General features: G+C 35.9%; 2 protein-coding genes across 2 annotated transcripts in view; one reads left to right on the top strand and one right to left on the bottom strand.

The window, feature by feature from the left end:
• LOC128205894 (uncharacterized) overlaps positions 1–931 on the top strand; it is a 60,829-nt gene extending 59,898 nt beyond the window's left edge. The window contains exon 9 of the mRNA XM_052907946.1: positions 812–931. Coding sequence (XP_052763906.1) covers positions 812–931 — 120 coding nt within the window. The remainder of the gene's footprint in view (positions 1–811) is intronic.
• Positions 932–19,595: 18,664 nt separating this feature from the next.
• Positions 19,596–20,928, bottom strand: LOC128205893 (uncharacterized). The gene is made up of 2 exons (XM_052907944.1): positions 20,904–20,928; positions 19,596–20,434 (listed from the first exon to the last, which is right to left on the bottom strand). The coding sequence occupies exons 1-2, from the start codon at positions 20,926–20,928 to the stop codon at positions 19,596–19,598; spliced, it is 864 nt and encodes a 287-aa protein (XP_052763904.1).
• Between the last annotated feature and the right edge of the window lie 565 nt (positions 20,929–21,493).

Here is a 21,493-nt window from a genome sequence, read left to right as displayed (position 1 = left end):
ATATGACAATAAAATTGGGTATGCAAGATTTAATCAACACGCCATTAAATACACTCTAAGGCATAAAAGCCCAAATTCCATTAATACATATATTATGTTTACAATATCATAAAATACCATAAATAAGCGACTTTATGCAGTTGACACATAACGATGGAAGCAATTATTATGACCTTTTGAATGTTTCTTGTTATCGCATGGTAATAAAGTTTTATACTTTGTGTTTAAACTATCTATAAAAAAGCAATAACATCGTGTCTTTGCTGTGACCGAGATATTCAAGTTTACGAGTAGTTCTCATCGTGTTTGTACTTTTTGAAAGTACTTAAACAACAATAATATTAACATACGTTCATTTCAGAAATTAAATTTAGATCGCTCTGTTGTTTTTTCTACATTGTCTTGTCATACGGACATAATTCGACCGAGATAGTAAATATGGTCTGAAAACTTTATGACAATGAGTACACTGTATTGTTGCGAACGCTAGTCAAATTTAATGGCTTCTTATTAAGCTGATGAAATGTGTATTCTTATAAAATATTTAATAGACAAATTGTTATTGGTAAGTTGTGCCATGTTCTTTCTTATAAACATTACTAAATGATTGTTTCATATATAGTCAAAATACACGAAAAGGGGCAAACAAGTGTAGGGTAAAAATGTTGTGTTTAAACAATTACATCACAATTGTGTTTGTTATACCCCAAGGCGATGGACCGGCGGATGGGCAAGTGGCAGTTCGGGGCCCTCCTCAAAATGTAAGCCCTCTAGTCATGCTTCTTCAATATTTTACAAAATTTCTTATCAGGTGTCAGCCTTGACAATTATCGTTATTCATCACTACAATTTTTTCAAGATGGAGCTGGCTAAGGTTGCACGGCGGATCCAGAGGGAACGTCGCGAGGAGATGCTGATGATATACAAATGAATTCAGCGTGACTACCTGGCGCGCACACAGGCACGGAGCAAAAACGAGGACTGGGTGCCGGAAGTCATAAACGTTCGATGAGAGGTCAACACGGGCAGTAACCGCCTCCAAGTCTGTCTCCTCAGTACCGACGGTTCCCACGCCAAGAACCTCTTTTGCAAGCGTCCATACTGTCAGGGTTAGGGTTATGGATACGGGTATTTAAATGATGGAAATAACAATTCTTAAGCTGCTCCTTAGACCTTGTTTTGAAAACAGCACATCTTAGGTATATAAAACAACACAATGTCTACAATTAGGAAATAGTTCGTTTCAAAGTGTGCGTTAGCTTTAGAATGTGAATCATTGAACAGATACTGTTCCGATTACATAGAAACAAATCATATAACATCAAATCGCACTTAGGGGCCACCTAGTGAAGCTGCTGGAGCTCACGCTCGCTCCACGTTCCTCGCTACGTTCACTGTTTGCACTCAGCTTGTGAGGGCCCAAAACTGAGGTCGTAATAAAGCCTCTCAGTGTCGTTGGAATGCCTGAGCTGGCGCGCGACCGCCTTCCGCATGTCCGGCCGAAAGTCTCTCATTAGGGTGACGAAGCGTTTCCAATTTTTCGTACTGCTGAGATCCCCGCACGCAGCCAGGCAGCCAGTATCGCGCAACGCTTCTCGTAGCTCGTAGCCCACCCTACTGCTAGGAATTCGCCATCCAGTGCACTACACTAAAGGATGGGTGATCGTGGGTGTTATTTTACGGACGTAACGACACAGTACCAGAGCTGCCAGGTGCCGTCGCTCAAGTGCCGGTATCAGAAATTCCATAGATTGGCCGTCTTGTGGTTAGCGACGGCGATCATGTCTCGCGTCATCTCCCGTGCGGTCGCCTCTATCTCATCGATCGTCATATCCTCCAAGACGCCGCCTCGGTCCCCAGAGGCGAGTACGAAGTTTGACATCATGTAGATAGATAGGTATTCATTATGATATATGACCTCCGGCCCAATCATATTTACAACAAATACATATATCATTACAACAGGTATATCTGGTCATTAAAATTCAAACTTAAGCATTATATATTAGACAAACATACACATATCTAGCAGGACAAGATTGTAATAAATTTAGGTATTAGCTATAGTAAATTTAATAATTATATAGATAGTGTAAGAACATTATCAGGTGCTTATACCATTATCTATAAAATATTCATTTCGCAAATTAAAAGCATCGTATACAAATAAAGCTGTATTTTTTATAATCAATTCATTTTGACATGACAACAGATTGTAGAATGTGTGTAAGGTTGGATAGTCGTAATACAATACAAACTTTGTATGCACTTGACGCGTATACTTGAATACAATGGACAAACAAGTAGGAAATGAAATTCGTCTTCTACAATACATTCACAATATAGGCAATAACGATATTCTTTATCGATTACATAATGCCTTCCCTTTTCTATCATGAGATTATGACATGAACTCCTAAATCTTGCAAAACATCTTTTTTTAAATTCTATAACATACACATAATTTTCAACTTCATAGTTATTTTCAAAGTTAGCATAATGAAACAATTTTCTATTTGAGAAAACCTTTCCCTCCAGTTTTGTACATACTGATCCTTAAGCCTTTGAACATATTGATACAAAAACAGTTTATATTACCCACACTCTGTCGCTCCATACAAATTATTCTTAACATTCGACACCCAAGAGCCAAAGCCTAAATGATCATAGAACTAAAGCATATCATAACATTTCTTAACATACCTATCATTCTTCAAACTCAAAATTCTAATACAATATTTCATACAGCACCGTACATATATATATATCAAATATATGTATATATTATATAGGAAATCTTCCTAGATCAGCTAATACTGCATCGTTACAAGCATTCGGTGACACATTTAGAATTATCTTTATATAAGCAATAACATGGACAGTTTTAAATATTGCATAATTATTCTTGAGTCCCCATAAATCAGACCCATATGAAAGAATACGATTTATTTTTGCATTATAATACATTGAATAAGGTACATAACACAAGTGTTGAAGAGAAGTAGCAACTTGATTCAAAACACGTTTCGCCTTGAGAGCAACAGACTCTGCCATCTTATACAAAGACAGTATATTCGTAAAATATACACCGACATATGTGAAACCGTTTAAAACTTCGAAACGATTGTTACCATAAAACCATTTTCCCTTGATGCAATAATACCACAATTTAAAAAACAACAACAATTTTTGACTTATCTATATTAACAATAAGCTTCAAATCAGAACAATATTCTAGAAGTAAATTGATTTGTCTTTGTAATTCACTAACTGTATCAGACATTAAAGCTATGTCGTCAGCGAACATGAACAAAAGTATTTTGTATAATTTTGAAATGCTGAACTCCTCTAACATCATTATTAGATAAATACTTAGACAATTCATTTAAAAAACATACAAAAAAGACTGAACTTAGGATACAGCCCTGGCGCAGTCCGACCGAATATGAAACAATAGAACATCCTCCATCTGTCTTGACGTATGCTTTTACTAAAAAATATATTGCAGTTAGAGATTCATATATTTATATAAATTTCCTTTAACACCATTATGACTAAGAACGCCATATAACTTTACTCTAACATTTGAGTCAAATGATTTTTGAAAATCAATGAAAGCCACATACAAAGGTTTCTTCATGATATACGCTAATAGGGCAAATGCATTATCAATGGTACTTTAGTTAGTTCTAAAACCCTCTTGAAATTCCAAAAGTTTTCTACATACATCAACATAAAATGTTAAACGGGCAGTTATAATTGATATGTAAATTCTGCTTTATACATCTACGAGTACAATACCTCAGTAATTCTTGGTGTTATATTTATCTCCCTTTTTATGTACAGTTATAATAATAGACGCTGTCCATGCAGTCGGTAGTTTACCAGACGAATATATTCTATTAAACAATTTACCAACAATGGCTTCATACCATTAATAAATTGTCTTGGCTTCATTAGCGCACCAACAGCTTTTTCTGCTTTAAGACTTTTGACACTTTCAATTATCTCAGTTTCTGTAATTTTCGAATTAAATATATTGTCTGTGATATCGTCAACACTTTCTTTTCGTCTGGCATCTTCCGGTAGCGCGTTACAGTCGATTGTACTGCTAGAGAATAAACGATTGAAAAGCTAATACCACGTGTTCAATGAAACAATAGAGCTGTCAACAGAATCACTGTTTGATAGTCATTGGAGTTATTTATGTTCCGTTGCAATTTGTTTGTGAATACCTTTTCATATTGGTATCGGTTTCTCCTACAAGGAGTTTATCATTTTTTTCTTTAACATATTCGTTAAGATGAATTTGACTTTAACCTTATCTAAAGCTTCGCAAATACTTCCTCGTCGTTCTATTAGCTATTAGACATTTGCTATCAAACCAAATATACGTTTCTTCTTTATGGCTTCAGAAATGTGTCGCTACCTTTTAAATAAGATCTTCAAATGTCTGTTTATATAGGCTTTAGAAATGTTGATATGTTCTTTCTCACAAATACAGTTACTTCACCACCCATACATCTTCCTCCGACATTGGACAACTTTGCATTGATACAAAATAAGTCATGATTTGATATATATTGCGTTCAGTAACTGCTATTAACATCCCAAGTTTCTACAAAACTATTAGATCGTACTGTGATATGAACGAAATAAACTCTGTAATAGCACATTTTGATCGAAGTCCTCCAATATTCCAAGTTAAGAAAGTTGAAAAAGTACTTGTATCACTTGTCTGCCTTGGTCCTTGGCGATATCCATATTTATCATAATACGTAGCGCCAGAATGTTCTATTTCAAGGTTTGAAACATGCATCTCCGTTTATTTAGTGCTTTCAGTGGTATTCGGTAGTCGTCGATTCACTCGCCGGAAAACTCGACCGCCCTCAACGTTTAATGTATTGTTTTTTTCTTTATGACAAGCTCACCATTTTTACCAACATGACCTTGTTTGTAAATGTCTTTTAGTTGTTGTCTTTGGGAGAATGACAGGTTATTGGATATGCGTATGCCGTTAGCTGGTAAATCGTTATGGTATTTAAACAATCATTTTCTTGGCAAGAGGAGAACAGTTTATCACTGATAAAATTTGGTAAATCAGTATTGTCACCTTCATTTTCAGGATCCACGAATACTCTCAAGGAACACTTAAGTTTGTCTGCATCAAGTCTATTTAAATGCTGCTCTACTCTATCAAGCCTTTCAAGATTTTTCTCATCGTTTATAGACATTAGCCCCCTATCAGTTTGCAGTACACATGTATTATATTCAATATTTTAAACATTATCTTTAACTAAGATTATTTTCCTGTTAGCATCTTTGAGTATATAAAACAACACAATGTCTACAACTAGAAAATAGTTTATTTCAAAGTGTGAAAGTTCAAGAAAGTGAACCATTTAACAGATACTGTTCCGATTACAAAGAAACAAATCACATAACATCAAATTGCACTTAGGGGCCACATAGTGGAGCTGCTGGAGCTCACACGCCCGTTCCACGTACCTCTCTACGTTCACTGTTTGCACTGCTTATGATGACCCGAAACCGAGGTCGTAATAACGCCTCTTAGTGTCGTTGAAATGCCTGCACTTACGTGCGACTGCCTCCAACATTTCAGACCGAAAGTCTGCTATTAGGGTGACAAAGCGTTTCCTAGTTTTCGTACTGCTGATATAATCGTACGCAGCCGGGAAGCCAGTCTCGCACCACGCTTCTCGTAGCTCGTAGCCCATCATACTGCTAGGAAATGGCCGCCCAGTGCTTTATACTAAGTGGTGTGTGGTCGTGTGGTGAATCTCAAGGACGTAACGACACAGTGCCAGTACTGCCAGGTGCCGTCGCTCAAGTGCCGGTATCAGAAAATTACCCAAATTGGCCGTCTTGTGGTTTGCGACGGCGATCTCGTCTCGCGTCACCCTCTTGTCCGGTCGCCTCTATTTTCTCGATCGTCATACCCTCCAAGACGCAGCTTCGCTCAACAGAGGCGAGTACGAAGTTTGACGTTATGTATCTCCGGGCGCGGTGTACATTGGCCGGCCAAACCTCCTCAAGCACCGCGCGGTTCATTGCCGCCGTGTTCGTGCAGTGTTCGTAGACCACACTCAAGTTTCCGGTAGCCACAGCTCGTTCCCTGTATTTTACGGCTAGTGTCAGCCAACGCCTGACCTCCTGCTTGTTAAGCGATCTCTTTGTACCGCCAAGCGAGTACTTGATCGTGGCGAAGCGTTCGGCAGTCAGGCGACCCAGGTAGTGCAGGCAGGTGGCGAACAATAGTAGTATGGTTAGCCGGCTCATAAGCGTTCCCGGCGCTAGCACCCTGCTATCGCAATATATGGTATTGCAGATAGTGCAGGCTCAGCGCGACCTCCCCGGGCATGTCCCCCCACAGTAGTCGAGGAACTTCTGCGTTGTACATGCGTTCTGTTCGGCTATATCGGCGCAAAGCCGGAGTTGCGGGCGGAACACAAGTGCGTCTGCACCCAGCTGCACACGCGGACTGTCGGGTATCGCATCTTGCTCATCGCGAAAGCCATCGCTATCAGGGCACGTCATGTGGTTGCGGCGTCTGAGTCCTCTTCTGCTCGAATGAATGGCTTGTCGGGACCTTCGTCGAAGTCATTCTCATCGAGCTTAGTACTGCGTCTAGGGCGGATGTCGGTATTCGCAACGGCCAGCTCATCGTGCTGATCCTCGGTTCAGTCGGCCACCTTTGCGGGCATTAGGCAAACGCCCTGGACCATCTCCAGGTCTGGCATCTCGTATCTTCCGACCGGCTGCGCATGGAGCCGGCGTATATCATCAGCGTCGAGTACGTGCTGCCTCCGAAGTGTCACGGCTCTGCATCCGTCCACCGGGCATATCTTGTACAGGCGGCCTCGGACCGCCGTGCGCCTTTGGATGTTGCCGATATTTGCGACGATCTTCACCTTCAGCTCGGTTAGCCTGTAACCGTGTTGACTTCTTATTTGTGCCATTAGACGCTGCACGATGCTCGTACAGAGCGGGCATCTCTTCGTGTTTTTGTTGCCTGGCATTGTTATGACATGACAAGTTCAATGAGTGAATAGTAGATCAGTTCGTCAAGCTAAGGGGAGTGGAAGGAAATGGTGTTATCATCAGCATAGTTATGCAGAGTGCCTTGCCCTATAAAATAGAAAGTATCATTCATTTAAACGTTCAAAAGAAATGGTCCTAAAATTGATCCTTGGGGAACACCTTTCGGTGTATCTGCCCATTAACTAACAATATTACCTATCTAAACTTGTTGTTTTTTATCAGTCAAATAATATTTTAACACTCTGATAGAATTCACAGAGACGCCATAAGCAGACAATTTGTGTTAAAAAATATCATGAGTCAAAGGCTTTAGATAAATCCATAAAAATGGCAGCTACATACATGTGTTCAGATTTCTATTCCTCAAGAAGCCATATTAATGTGTGTGCTTTTCTAAAAGCACATAGGAAGTCATGAAATATTACTAAAATATAAGGACATTTGCTTACCTAGTACTTTCTCAAAAATCTTAGAAGGAATTGGCAATATGCTAACATGTCTATAATTACACTTATCCATAGGGTCTGGGTTTTCTTTAAGATAGGAGTGACTTGTGTGCATTTACTTTTTCTGGGAAGACACCAGTACTGATTGACATATTTACAAGAGAAGTAAGATGCGGGACACCAGCCTCTTTGCCAGCTTTTAAAAATTTAACTGAACTCCCGTCAACTCCTGAGGCCTTCTTATGGTCAATTTTATTTATTATTTTACAAATGTTTTTATTTTGTTTTAATCAGAATGCTTAAAAGCATTTTTTTGCAAAGATTTTTTCATGAATTTTAGATAAACTTGGGTGACTGTCTGGTTCAAAAACATAGTCTTGAGTGTGTGTCCAATTTCTTTAGCTACATTTGTGAAAACAAATCATTTAAAAATTCTACAACATCAGCATTTTCGGTAACAATGTTTTGTTTTTTCACTTAAAATAATCTTATTTTGGTTGGCGTTTTTTGATTTCTTAGATACACATGTTAGTAGGACTTAGTTGCTCTCCAGAAGTGGATTTGCTGCCGCCGACACATCCATCTCTCTTGAAAATATGTGTTGATATACTTTTTCTTTATATTGGTAACCAAGTTTCTAGCAGCTCTGTATTTTTCCCAGCTTTTAGAGTTTTTGTTTTAAAGAAACTTATGATAAAACATTTTCTTTTGATAAATAGCCTTGCGAAGAGCTCTATTCATATATGGTAATTTTTCGTTTTGTCCATTCATTTGTTTCTCCGGTACATATTTATTTATTACTAAAGTAAATTGGATTTCAAATGAGTTGTACACAGTGTTTATATCGTCTGAATCGTGAATTTTAAGTTTTTTTAAGATCTGATATGTAATCTTAAACGTTTAGATGTTTCAAACATCTGAAGGTGTACTTATTTTTTTTTCTAAGTTTGGTATGGTATTGTTTATCACAGTGCTGATAATATTTTGGCAGTCACTGACTCCGGTTGCAAAGTTTAAAGTTTTCATACACAGATTTATTTCTGTTGGTAAGAATTACGTTTACAAGAGATGGTTTCATGTTCACATTTGATTAAATTTCCAAGGTCTAAGAGATCAATAAGATCAGAAAGCGGTTTACATCAGGAGGCAGGAGTGGCGGATATGGTAAAAAACATAATATTATTGTCAATAAATTGGTTGCATGTTACTTTTGTTGTGGAGTTTGTAGAACAAGTCCTGCCTTCTGCAGATGAAACTGTTTTGGGTTGATTTATATACAGTGTGCCAGTCTGTTCGATGCTGGGTTCGACTCTGTTCTAAATGGTGTAGCAACGAGCCACATGGACAGGCAGGTGATTGAAATTGCCAAACAGTTGGTTCCCAACAATTTTGGTGATGTTTACATTAACACCGTTTAGTCATTGTCCATCAGACGTCCTGGTGGTGGGGGTTTAGCGTTCAGCAATCCAGACCGTTGAAGAAAAAATGTTAAAACACCATTATTTGCCTGTGTTGATAAAAGGCATGAATTAAGAAACGTTCAAAAGTTTAAAATAATTTAAATAAAACTGTCCAATGTGTATAAAACAATTTGTTAAGCCAAAGATTATAACTTTATTGAGTTGGAAAAAAGTGCGTAATCACCACGTAGCAGTCAACAGTCAATCGCACTTCGCTTGTCCGCATCAGGCGTGAAACTCTAGACCGAGCGAACTTTGCGCCAGCACAAACATCTAAGTGCTTAATAAAAACATGTTTTTTGTCAGAAAAATTGTATATGATGAATGTTTGGTACAACACCGAGAAAAAAAATATGATTTTGTTATGTTTTGTAAACATTACACGCTAAATTTCAAACCTTTTAACCTGTAGAGACTATGTATTGTGTCGAAACGATATGTTTCATATCAACGAACACACTAGATATGTTATGTATATCTGTGCCCTACACAGTCACTTAAAAATATGCAAAATCGCTTCCAAGAGTTCATATTGCATGAACGCATATAAAATAAGAATCAATCCTATATTTACATTTTTCCTTTTTATTTTTTTTTATTTTTTTGCTCTTATAATGTGAGACCAATTCTTTGATTACAACAAAGGGGAACAAAACGTGTAGATCGAATGTAAATGGTTAGAGCATTTGTCGTCCTTTTATCCCCCGCATAATAAATAGTCCATAAGTAATTTGCAGAAAAAAATAAATTGTCAAAGATTTTTCTTTTAATCATCTGGTAGTTTCTGTAAAATATGTGGAGATAATAACGATTATGTTGTAATATGTTTATTTTAATCAAGAGTATTTTCAAAACATTTTAACTCATATGCATGACCCATGTGAGTGGGCATAAAATGTGGTCATGTTGATTGAATACTATCTTTCTACGATAGAATTAGGCGATATCTTCGTTTACATTTAAATGCATGAAATGATACGAGAATGTCAAAGTCTCATGTATTTTCGCGAGTTTGAAAAAACCCTCTTAATATGGACAATTCGAGAAGAATAGCGAATCACAACACTTTAATATATATGCAAAAGTTAAAAGAAAAAAAAAAAAAAAAAATTCTGACGTTTTAGTTACCTTGGACAAGAAGTTACCCATTTTCATTGTCTAAATCCAATAATGGATCATACATTTGTCTTAGAAAGAAATCGGAAAACATAAGCTATGTTTGTTTTGACAGTTGTTGCAGACGAACCGTAGTAAAACCCGCGTCAATTTTCATTTGTTTTTATTATTTGCTTATCAAATGCAAAATCAAGCTTTTTCAAATGAAAACGTCTTGCATTTAAATTCTTCGTAAAACAACAAAAGAAGCATGTAAGAGTCATTATATATTTTGGCAACAATTTGAATTTTTTTTTTTTCGAATTTTTGGGGATGTTTACTTTGCCTAAAAATGATCAACAGCGTTTTCAATTATGTTGTATTTTAGTAGAATTTGATCAATTGTTAAGGACTTTACTATCTTGTTTTCCCTACTCTAACACCTACATTTATAAACATATTACATCTTATAAAATGGCTTCGACCGACAGAGCTTTCCATTAAGTTTGTTGTATCACGGTCAAGCTTAGAGAACATGTATTTTTCGTTTTTTCTCTTTATTTGACCCCTAACGATAATAAACAGACTTCTCATATAATAGCTCTAACCAACATGCATTGGCAACGTATTGTTTTATAACATTATATCACGTGTGTGGTAAAGTTCAAAGTTTATTGTTCAAAAGGCCTCCGGCCCATACACAAACACAATATCATACATATATCAAACAATCATGATAGATAGTGATAATAACATGTTATGATATCAAACTCAAATGTCCATAAAATAATTTCTTACTTCAAATGCATAATAAATAAACATTGCTAAATTACGTATATTCAAAGCATTTGTACTAGACATTAAATTATAAAATCTATCAATAGTAGGGTTTTCTCGATAGTATTTTGCAATATAAACATTCCTTAAAACATTATACAAAGGACATATCAACAAAAAATGGAATTCATCTTCAATATTACATTCGCAGTATGGGCAAGTGCGTTCTTCTCTCTGTATCCCAAAATGTCTACCGGTTTCTATAGAAAGATTATGTACAAAACATCTGAATGATGCACAACATTTACGAAATTTAGCTACATCTAAAACATAAACATATGTTTCAAGTGTTAAATTTGTTTTATATTGAGAATATAATGATAACTTTCTATTCGCTATACATTTGGCTCTCCATATTTGCAAATACTGATCTTTTAACCTATTAGTATACTGGAATAAAAACAACGTAACATTATTGACATGTTGGCTTTCCCAAATGTAGCCAAAGCCGTTACGATATAGATTACAGTAGACACCCAATTACAAAAGCCGATGCTATCATAATATAAAAGCATATTATAACATAATTTAGGGTTTCTAGTTTTCGGCATATTAAGAAGGCGAGTCCAGTATCTAATACAACGTTTAGATGAATATATATATATATATATATATATATATATATATATATATATATATATATATATATATATATATATATATATATATATATATATATATATATATATATATATATATATATATACATAGGATAACGTCACAAGTCACCTAAAACCACATCATTACAAGCGTTTTATTGAACATTCAAGAACCTCTTGCATCCCAACATATGTACATTATCAATGCAAACCGTATTAAGTCCCCACAACTCTGAGCCATATAACATAATTGGCATGATTTTTGCATCAAATACTTTGAAAAATGTTTTATATGGTACTATAACTTAAAACATGCAAAAGTACTCGTTTTGCCTGATATATGTTCAGCCATTTTATACAGAGATAGTGTACTTGAAAAATGAACACAAACATAATCAAAACCCTTTACAACATCAAGTTTACTATTTGCATAATACCAATATTCATGTCTTGATAATTGCCCACCATTCTTAAATACCATAACTTTCGTTTTGTCTATATTAACAACAAGCTTGCATTCATTGCAAAAATCCTGTAAAATATTTAACTGCCTTTGTAGGACTACAACGGTGTCAGATACACATGCAATATCATCTGCAAACATAATTAGAAATATTTCAGTTATATCAGGAAAAAGTTGTAAACCTCTTACATTGTTGTTTAAAAACAAGCTATGCAGTTCATTTATAAACAAGGCAAACACTATTGGACTTAAACTACAACCTTAACGTAATCCTATTGGACAAACACCCTGAGATATTGTTTTTACGTAAAACATCCTACAATAATGAACGGTTAACAGAGTCAAATGCTTTTATAAAATCTATAAAAGCAACATACACAGGCTTCCGTTTCCTTTATAGGTATTTGGTTATAACAGCATATAATACAAATGCATTATCTGTAGTACTTTAATCTTTTCTAAAACCAGCCTGACTTTCTGATAATCTACTTTAAGCTTCAACATAAAAAGTCACACGAGCGGTAACAATAGAAATATAAATCTTACTTAATAAATCAATAAGTGAAATTCCTCTATAATCATTAGGATTAACCAAACTGCCTTTCTTATGCAATGGTACAATAATAGAATGAGACCATTTTTCAGGAAATGACCCTGAAGCAAATAATTTATTAAATTGGTTACAAATAAATGGTAGTAAAATATCAATACCATAGACAATATGCACAGGTAGAATAAACCCTCCACTCGCTTTATTCAGTTTTAGTTTTTTAATAGTATCTATAAACTCTTCTTTTGATATAGGACTATTAAAAAGAATATTTTCCACCTCATCCAAGTCATAAACATTTACGTCTTGTACCCTAGCCTCCCCACCATTTACTCCAATGTCAGAAGAAAACAAAGACTTAAAATGCTGGTACCAAGTATTTATATCAATTGGCGATTCCGTAGGAACAGGCTTTGACATTCTGTTTATTTCCTTCCAAAATAATTTTGAATTATTAGCATTTTTTTTCAATATGTGATAAATATTGCTTCTCATGTATAAATCGTTTTCGTTTACACATATTTTTGAATATATTTTTCTTATGTAAATAACTATGAAGATTAACAACATTATGAGATAAACGAAACTGCCTTAATGCAAATGTTGATTCTCTTTTTGCATTCTTGCACTCTGAATCGAACCAAACCTTATGCCCTGGCTTAACTTTCCTATGAATAATTGTGTATACAAATTTTCACTGCATAGTTTAATAACATGTTCTAATTTATCCACTATATCATTAACGTTATCACTTTTATTAATACAAGACTCTAAAGAATGGAATATGCCATTTTCATAGCCTGCAGATAATTCTGCAATATATTCAGGTTTTGTATCAGTATTTAGGTTATATCGTTTAATAGGTGTAGCATTAATTTCTTCTATATGCTCAAAACACGTCGAATGATACACATATTGGAAAGTGTGGACTTTCTACTCTATCAATAACAGTAAAATTCTCAGCTAAATCAAAAACATTTTTTTGTAGCAATACAGTAGTCAATTACACTACATCCGTTTTGATTAACAAATGTAAATTTATCATATGCTCTATCACAGTTATCTATAAGACGTCGTCCATTCAAAATGAAACAAGCGTACGACTTGCAAAAAGTAAATGTCTTCCACAGTTGTTTACAACAGAATCACACGACTGCCTTTGATATCTCCATCAAGAATATCCCTGACATCATTAAGCTCTGGAACCTCGACAAATGTTATATAATCTGGCAAATTCCCGGTCCTTGCATTAAAATCACCACACAGTAGTAGTTCATAAAACTTTAAATTATTGTCAGCAATCAAATCTTCTAGCCTTTGCAAACATGAGTAATTACTATTAACATTGGGCTTTGACCATCATGCTATAATATATTCTGATCTGAGCCAGGATTTTCGGGCCCATCTGTAGGAAGTGCAAAATTTGGAGCTGAAGATAAGTCCATATCCATGTGGGCACCGCCACTGACAGCGCCAGCATAACTGGGACGGACTGCGCGCTTTATCACCCTTGATTCAATACGAGACTCGTTCTTAGTGGTCATTTTATTGTATGTTGCCAATTTACCGTTTTTGAAATAACCTTGTAGCCCTCTACTATTCAGATCTTTTAACTTTTGACGCTGTAGAAATGATAAGTCATTTGAAATACGTATTCTCTCAGCCCGGAGTCTGTGGCGATATTCAAAAAGTTTGAATTTATCTTGATTATTCTTAAAATCTACAATTACTAATCTTGGTCTATTTCCAGCATTACCGACTCTTCTAGCTCTATCTATGGAGTTAATATCAATACTATCCTCTGGCAGTGTCAAGGAGAAAATACTATCAACAATATTTTTTCCAGAGTAACATCATCATTTTCTCGCTCTTCAATGCCAAAAATTCTATGAGAACATTCTATCACGGTCCAGCTTAGAGAAAATGTACTTTCAAAAGTCGATCCATGTTTGAAAATGTGGACACTATGTGAGACAATTGTTATCCGAGGATTAAAAAACGACATTAAGGTAGTTCAAATAAGATCCTCAAGAATCACCACAGGTTCAACCACCTGTGCAATGTTGATAGGCTCCTCAACCAACTACTTTGGGACAATCTATCCGAACGTAGACGAAAACGCCGTAAAGCTAAAAATCAAAAATCACTTTACCCCTTCTTATCTTTCGGATCAACTCCACCACGAATATGGCCTGCTGACGACGAACATGGCCTGATGATGCTCTTCTACCTAAACACGATGTCCCAACCATTCACACGAGTTTCATGCATTAGTGTAACTCATTTTTAACAAAATGCATGGAACAAACATCATTCTGATAGGTAACTCAACATCATTATCTTTTTACAGCGGTCAACATTAGTATAAGCCTATATATAACGTCGGTGGTCGGTGGAAGCTACAAATTAACTGCTTAAACTTTGGTGCCGTTTTTCTAATAGAGTTTGACATTACCTCTGTAATTGTTGTTTTGTAGAAACAGTTAAAGACGGCCAATGTCTGCCTTCTCTTTGGCAACGAATCAATCGAGCGTATTATGCAAAATACTAGTTCCTTACTCATTATTCCTGATTCGACGTATTGTGCGTTATAAAGTACTTGAAACGTTCCATCCCGCTGACTAAGACAACGCATTTAATCAAATCATTTGCTAAGATCAATGTTCAACTGATTTTTCGTCAAAAAATAAGCAAATTAAGCACTTTCAAACTGAGTATTTTTTTTTAAATTCTGTTCCATATTCGGATTTTGGAGCTTTTTTAAAGTACTTTAAGCACTAAAACTCTATTAAATAGACAATGCATTTCTTTTTTAACGTTTTATGTAGACCATTTCTTCCACATATTTTTTGAAGAAAAGTGATAATACGAGTAAGTTGAATTTTTGACGTTCTCAAGATTTCTGTTCCTTATTCGGAGTTTGGTACGTTTTTAAAGCATTTAAAGTACTAAAACTCTCTTGAATAGACAATGCATTTCTATAAACTTTTTATGTAGACCACTTCTACATAGTTTTTTTTATCAAAATATGTCTTAATTCAAAAGTTGAAAATTCACCGTTTCTGTTCCTTATTCGAGTTTAAATAATGAATAGGGAACTAGTTTCTTATTCCTTATTAAACTTAGTGTGCGTTATTAAGAACCTGGAACACTCCATCCCGCTCAATAAGACAACGCATTTATTCAAATAATTTGATAAGATCAATGTGCAATTGATATTTCGACAAAAAATAAGCATATGAAGCACTTTGAAATTCAGTATTTTTTCGTAAATTATGTTCCCTATTTGTATTTGGAGCGTTTTTAAAGCACTTTAAGCGCTAAAGCTCTCTTGAAAAGACACTGCATTTCTTTAAACTTTTTATATAGACAACTTCTGCAAAGTCATTTTGTCGAAAAGTGATAAAACAAGTAAGTTAATTTTTTCGACGTTTTCAAGATTTCTTCCTTATTCGGAGTTTGGTACGTTATTAAAGCACTTAAGGTACTAATATTCTCTTGAATAGACAATGCATTTCTTTAAAAAAATTAATATAGACCACTTCTACATAGTTATATGAAATATAAAATATCTTACTTAAAAAGTTGAAAATTCACCGTTTCTGTTACTTATTCGAGTTTGAATAAGGAATAGGGAACTAGTTCGATTTTCTTTTCTATTTTCGTGCAATATTTAATTCACAAAGTTGTTGAATTGTAATGAAAATACGAAACACATAACAAAGAAGGGATTTTATGCATATCTACAATTATTTATTTTAAAATAAGGAATAAGACACTAACTTATCGTCCATAATTATTCGCTTGGTAAATTTATCAAAATAGAATCAATACCTTCTACCTACGATATAAGCAACACATATTCTTTGAATCTCCATTACATACAGATGAAATGTTTAATAAACCATTAGCATACTCAAATCAATTGAAGAAAAAACATTGTTACATTAGAGACAAATATACAAATTACGCATCTAATCAATGTCCTTAAAATTATCGATTACTCGCCTGTATTTTTAAAATGATCCGCCATTTGTCAAATAATGTTTTTTGGGAAAGATGACTCCTCAAATGGAGGTTGATATACCGCTTAAGACATGAAGGGATCAGTTATTATTTTGAATAAATCTCTTGTTTTTACATGAGAGTCTTTTAAAAACGTTGGGTACAGATTTTGGGAATCTTTTTTTTTGCTGAAGGGATTGAATAATTGTACCTTTTATATGCATTAACTTTTCAGTCAAACATAGAATCAAGTTGGCAGGGTAATTTTGCTTACATAACTCTTGGCAGTTAAAAATTACATAGCCGGAAATAAACACAAAAAATGACCTGAAGACAGTCAAATTGTGTCATGTTTACATGTTTCAACATGTAAAATTTATGTTTCTATATGTTTAATATATAAAATGGTCTGCTACCAATGTGCAACAAACCATAAAGTTTCATATAAAATCAATTGTTAAAGCTTAATAAGAAGGCTGCTTGAACGCAACTCCTAGGACAGCAAATGTTGCCAAAATGTATAATGACTCGTTAACAGGCAGGCATTCAACAGAGCATGTACCCTGCTATATTTAGCAATAAAGTAAATCATTGTGAGATCACTACGCACGGTCATTCACCAGCGCCTAATCAGAGCGTCGCTTTCTTGACAAACTCCGCTTACAAGAGTCCCGAAAGTTCGACCAGTTCATGCAAAATTAACTTAATTTTTACATTCGGAGCTCCTCGGCCATTTTTATCAAAAACAACCTCGGATGTATGCCGATATATCAGTTGAAGTAGTTCGGATATTATTGAATTATATCATTAATTAAATATAGTGTTTTAAAATTGTATTAATTGATCTAAGTTTAAATTGATTGCCAATGAAGTGTATTTTTGCAAACATAATATTCCGAAGAGTTAAGTCATAAAGTTTCACTGCTAAATAAAATTACTACGCGATCAACTTGCAGCGGACTTAAACGTACCACTTTTTGAGTATGTAAACCGTCCAAATACATCCGAGGTTGTTTTCGATAAAAATGGCCGAGGAGTACCGAATGCAATTTTTATTGTTCAGAAAATCAACTACGGATGTAAATATTACTGATTCATCGTTTAGTCATCAGTATATGTGTGTGGAGTTGCTGTGCAGCTACGAGCGACATTCAAACAATCGTTTTGATAATAAACAAATACCATTACCATGAACGTACAGTTATGGAATAAAAAATGAACGTAACGTAATAAAATGTCTACATGATATATGATAAAGATGTATCCGCATAATATAATAAAAACTGTCATAATATAAGTACAAAACCACAACATATACCGATATACTGACATAACATTGATATGTATATGTATGTTACATGATGCACAATACGTTAAGCACTTGGTACGTAATATAATAAAAACAAACATTTGTTTTAGGACTACGATAGACAGTGCCGGCGTTCCATATACAGTATGTCTATCTGGTTGCTCCTGGATAAACTGGAAGGTACGCGGGTCTACGCTGTTATATAGCAAATGTCAAGCAAACCACACAATATATTCACCAATATATTCCATCCACAATATCACCCCACATATTTCACCCCATATTCCTTCCCTACACAGAAGGGGTCTCTCCTTGGTACATGTTTAAGGCATTGACAGGTCATTTCCTATAGCTTCTATAAATAGCACTCCGAACGCATGTTTTACATATTTTATAACGTAATTTGATTGCACGGAGCAACAACTTGGAATTATAGCAACAACTTAGACTTGAAGCAACAACTTAAAGGCCGACTAACGGAAACGGAGCAACAACTGTGACACGGAGCAACGCATTTATGAAACTGCTTTAACATTTTGTATGTTATTGTTCTCAAATCGTAGCAATTTGTAGACATGCTACGCACTCCGGGGAGTGAATCTCTTATGCTGAGCACAAATCAACTGTTTCAGTACTGAATTATACGACTTTAGTTTTTCCAATAAGAGATTTGAAATACACTTGTAAGTGATAGTTAAAACTTCATAAATTATAGTTTAGAATTGATTTGCCAAGCAGACAGTTCAACAAGCAATGAAAATGATACGCAGCTAATGAGGAATACGCAAATTCTTATATCATGATTTAAGCAAATAGTACCAAAGAACAAGTGTGTATGTACTTGTGATACAGCTCCTATGACGTGTATGTATATGTGAATGTTATAACTATGAAATATAATGTTGTTAAAAAGTTGTTATTAAGTTACCTCACACTTCTACAACGGTTATTGCATTTTGGAAAATGATTACTGGTAGTGTTTATCCAAATATCTGTCATACTAGTCTAGTTGGAACGATTTGTATTAGAAGTATATCATTAACTTTATTACTGTTTCTCTCCTGCACAATGCGATATTTGTACTTTAATTTTCTTTCGACAAATACTTATACCCAAGCGCAAAATCGTACTTTGTCAATATTATAGCTGCACTCACGGATGTACCGTTTTTACAACTTTTTATTTTTTGTCTTGGAAAGGGCAATTTTTGCGTAAATATTAGCAAACCAATGATAAAAGAAAGCTGTCAAAAGATCAGAGCGCAGATTTGCATATTTCCGTTCAAAATTATTGTTTTATGGCTTAAACCGTTACTAACGGTTTAAGAAAAATGTATAAAACATCATTTTTGAACTAAAGTATAAATATTTGCGATCCTATTTTTTGTTAGCAGTCTTATATAACTGGTTTCCATGCACTTTTGCAAAAATCGGCTCGTTCCAAGATAAAAAATTAAAAAGTTGTCAAAACGTGCAATCTGTGGGAGTGCAGCTTAAAAAACTTTTCTAAAACCATTTTTTCTGTGCTCTTTTGTGATGTTCTGTTTTCGCTTATGTCGACAATTACGTTTCACAGGTCACAGTCGCGAACAACACTATTGTTTACTCACATACACACACATTATTTGAGTTCATGCCCATGCATTTTATATAATAATGATTGTATGCATATTTGACTATTTTACTGAAACATATTTAGTTGCTTACGTTTGCTGGGGTCATTGAGGCAGTAGCTTGGCACGGGAATTCGCCTGGTACAGGGGTTGTTGGTTAAACGAAGGTGGCCCAATCACAGCTAGCCTGGCACAGGAACACGCCTGGCACGGGGGTTGTTGGTTGAACGTAGGTAGCCCAATCACAGCTAGCCTGGCACGGGAACACGCCTGACACAGGGGTGGTTGGTTGAACGTAGGTAGCCCAATCACAGCTAGCCTGGCACGGGAACACGCCTGACACAGGGGTGGTTGGTTGAACGTAGGTAGCCCAATCACAGCTAGCCTGGCACGGGAACACGCCTGACACAGGGGTGGTTGGTTGAACGTAGGTAGCCCAATCACAGCTAGCCTGGCACGGGAACACGCCTGACACAGGGGTGGTTGGTTGAACGTAGGTAGCCAAATCACAGCTAGCCTGGCACGGGAACACGCCTGACACAGGGGTGGTTGGTTGAACGTAGGTAGCCCAATCACAGCTAGCCTGGCACGAGAACACGCCTGACACAGGGGTGGTTGGATGAACGTAGGAAGCCCAATCACAGCTAGCCTGACACGGGAACACGCCTGACACAGGGGTGGTTGGTTGAACGTAGGTAGCCCAATCACAGCTAGCCTGGCACGGGAACACGCCTGACACAGGGGTGGTTGGTTGAACGTAGGAAGCCCAATAACAGCTAGCCTGGCACAGGAACACGCCCGGCACAGAGGTGGTTGGATGAACGTAGGTAGCCAAATCACAGCTAGCCTGGTACGGGAACACGCCTGACACAGAGGTGGTTGGATGAACGTAGGTAGCCCAATCACAGCTAGCCTGGTACGGGAACACGCCTGACACAGGGGTGGTTGGATGAACGTAGGTAGCCCAATCACAGCTAGGCTGGCACGGGAACACGCCTGGCACAGGGGTGGTTGGGTTGAACGTAGGTGGCCAAATCACAGCATCATGTATGTACCCTACTACTATTAACAACCTCAATCAAACAGTTATCTGACGACAATATAATAATTTCTGTAACAATTATATATTCAGATTGTGAGACAAAAACCATGAATAGTTTAAGTTTATATAGTTATAACATATCACGAGCATGAATTAGTGCATACATTTATTTCTGTTCATTATTGGTCTCAAGATGTGTAAGTGTTTTTATTTACATAAAAAAATTGTGTATGATCGTTTCATTTGTTTTACATTTCAATTACCTCTGGCGGAAATAAAGAGTATTTATCGAGGGTTTCGACTATATTTGATATTGTCAAAAATATACCTTTAACTTAGGGACCAGAACTTTCAAAATTGTAATGAGTGCTTTTGAAATTTTCAACGTTGCACGTAAAAAGTACAGTGTGCTAAAAAGTTTACCGTGTCTTTGGCGATCTACATGCATGCTTGTTCATGTATTTTTACGTCAACTCAAAAATACTCGGGTATCATCGACACATTTGTAATGCTGTTTAAGACACATGTAATTATTGTTTTTATTATTTATTATTTCATTTATTCATTATTGGCTGAAACAAAAGGATGCTAAACTATTCAGAAATAATAACTCAACTCAATTGATCGGTATTCTTCCATGGACTGTGATGAATAAATAATAAAAACATAATGATTAATAATGACAATAATATACACATGCTTCAAGTATTCAATAATTCAAAAAGCTTTACAACGCTCACTCACAGTTTAACGCAATGATTGTCTTGAGGCAAAAAATAAATGCCGTCTGCATCTATAAACTGGAAGAAGAGGGAGAAAATTGAGGAAAGTTACCAGGAGCGGGGGGGGGGGGGGGGCGAGGATAGAAGAGTGGAAGTGAGTGGAAAGAGGGATGGGGAGGGGGAAGAAAGAGGATGAAGAGAGAGGAGAGGGGGGCGAGAGGGGAAAAGAGATGAGGAGGAGAAGAGGGGGTAGAAAGAGGGGTAGAAGAGGGGGAGAGAGGGTAGTAAAGG

Source organism: Mya arenaria, chromosome 10 (assembly GCF_026914265.1).
Source record: "Mya arenaria isolate MELC-2E11 chromosome 10, ASM2691426v1".
Lineage (NCBI taxonomy): Eukaryota > Metazoa > Mollusca > Bivalvia > Myida > Myidae > Mya > Mya arenaria.
The sequence above is the reverse complement of the archived record's forward strand: the minus strand, read 5'-3'. Positions and strand labels throughout refer to the sequence as shown.

Excerpts from the sequence above, each read along its gene's own strand:
- LOC128205893 (XM_052907944.1), bottom strand. The coding sequence starts at position 20,928 with ATGCATGTAGATCGCCAAAGACACG. Across the intron at positions 20,435-20,903 it reads TGTAGATCGCCAAAGACACG|GCGTGTTCCCGTGCCAGCCT; the intron begins GTAAACTTTTTA and ends CCCCTGTGCCAG.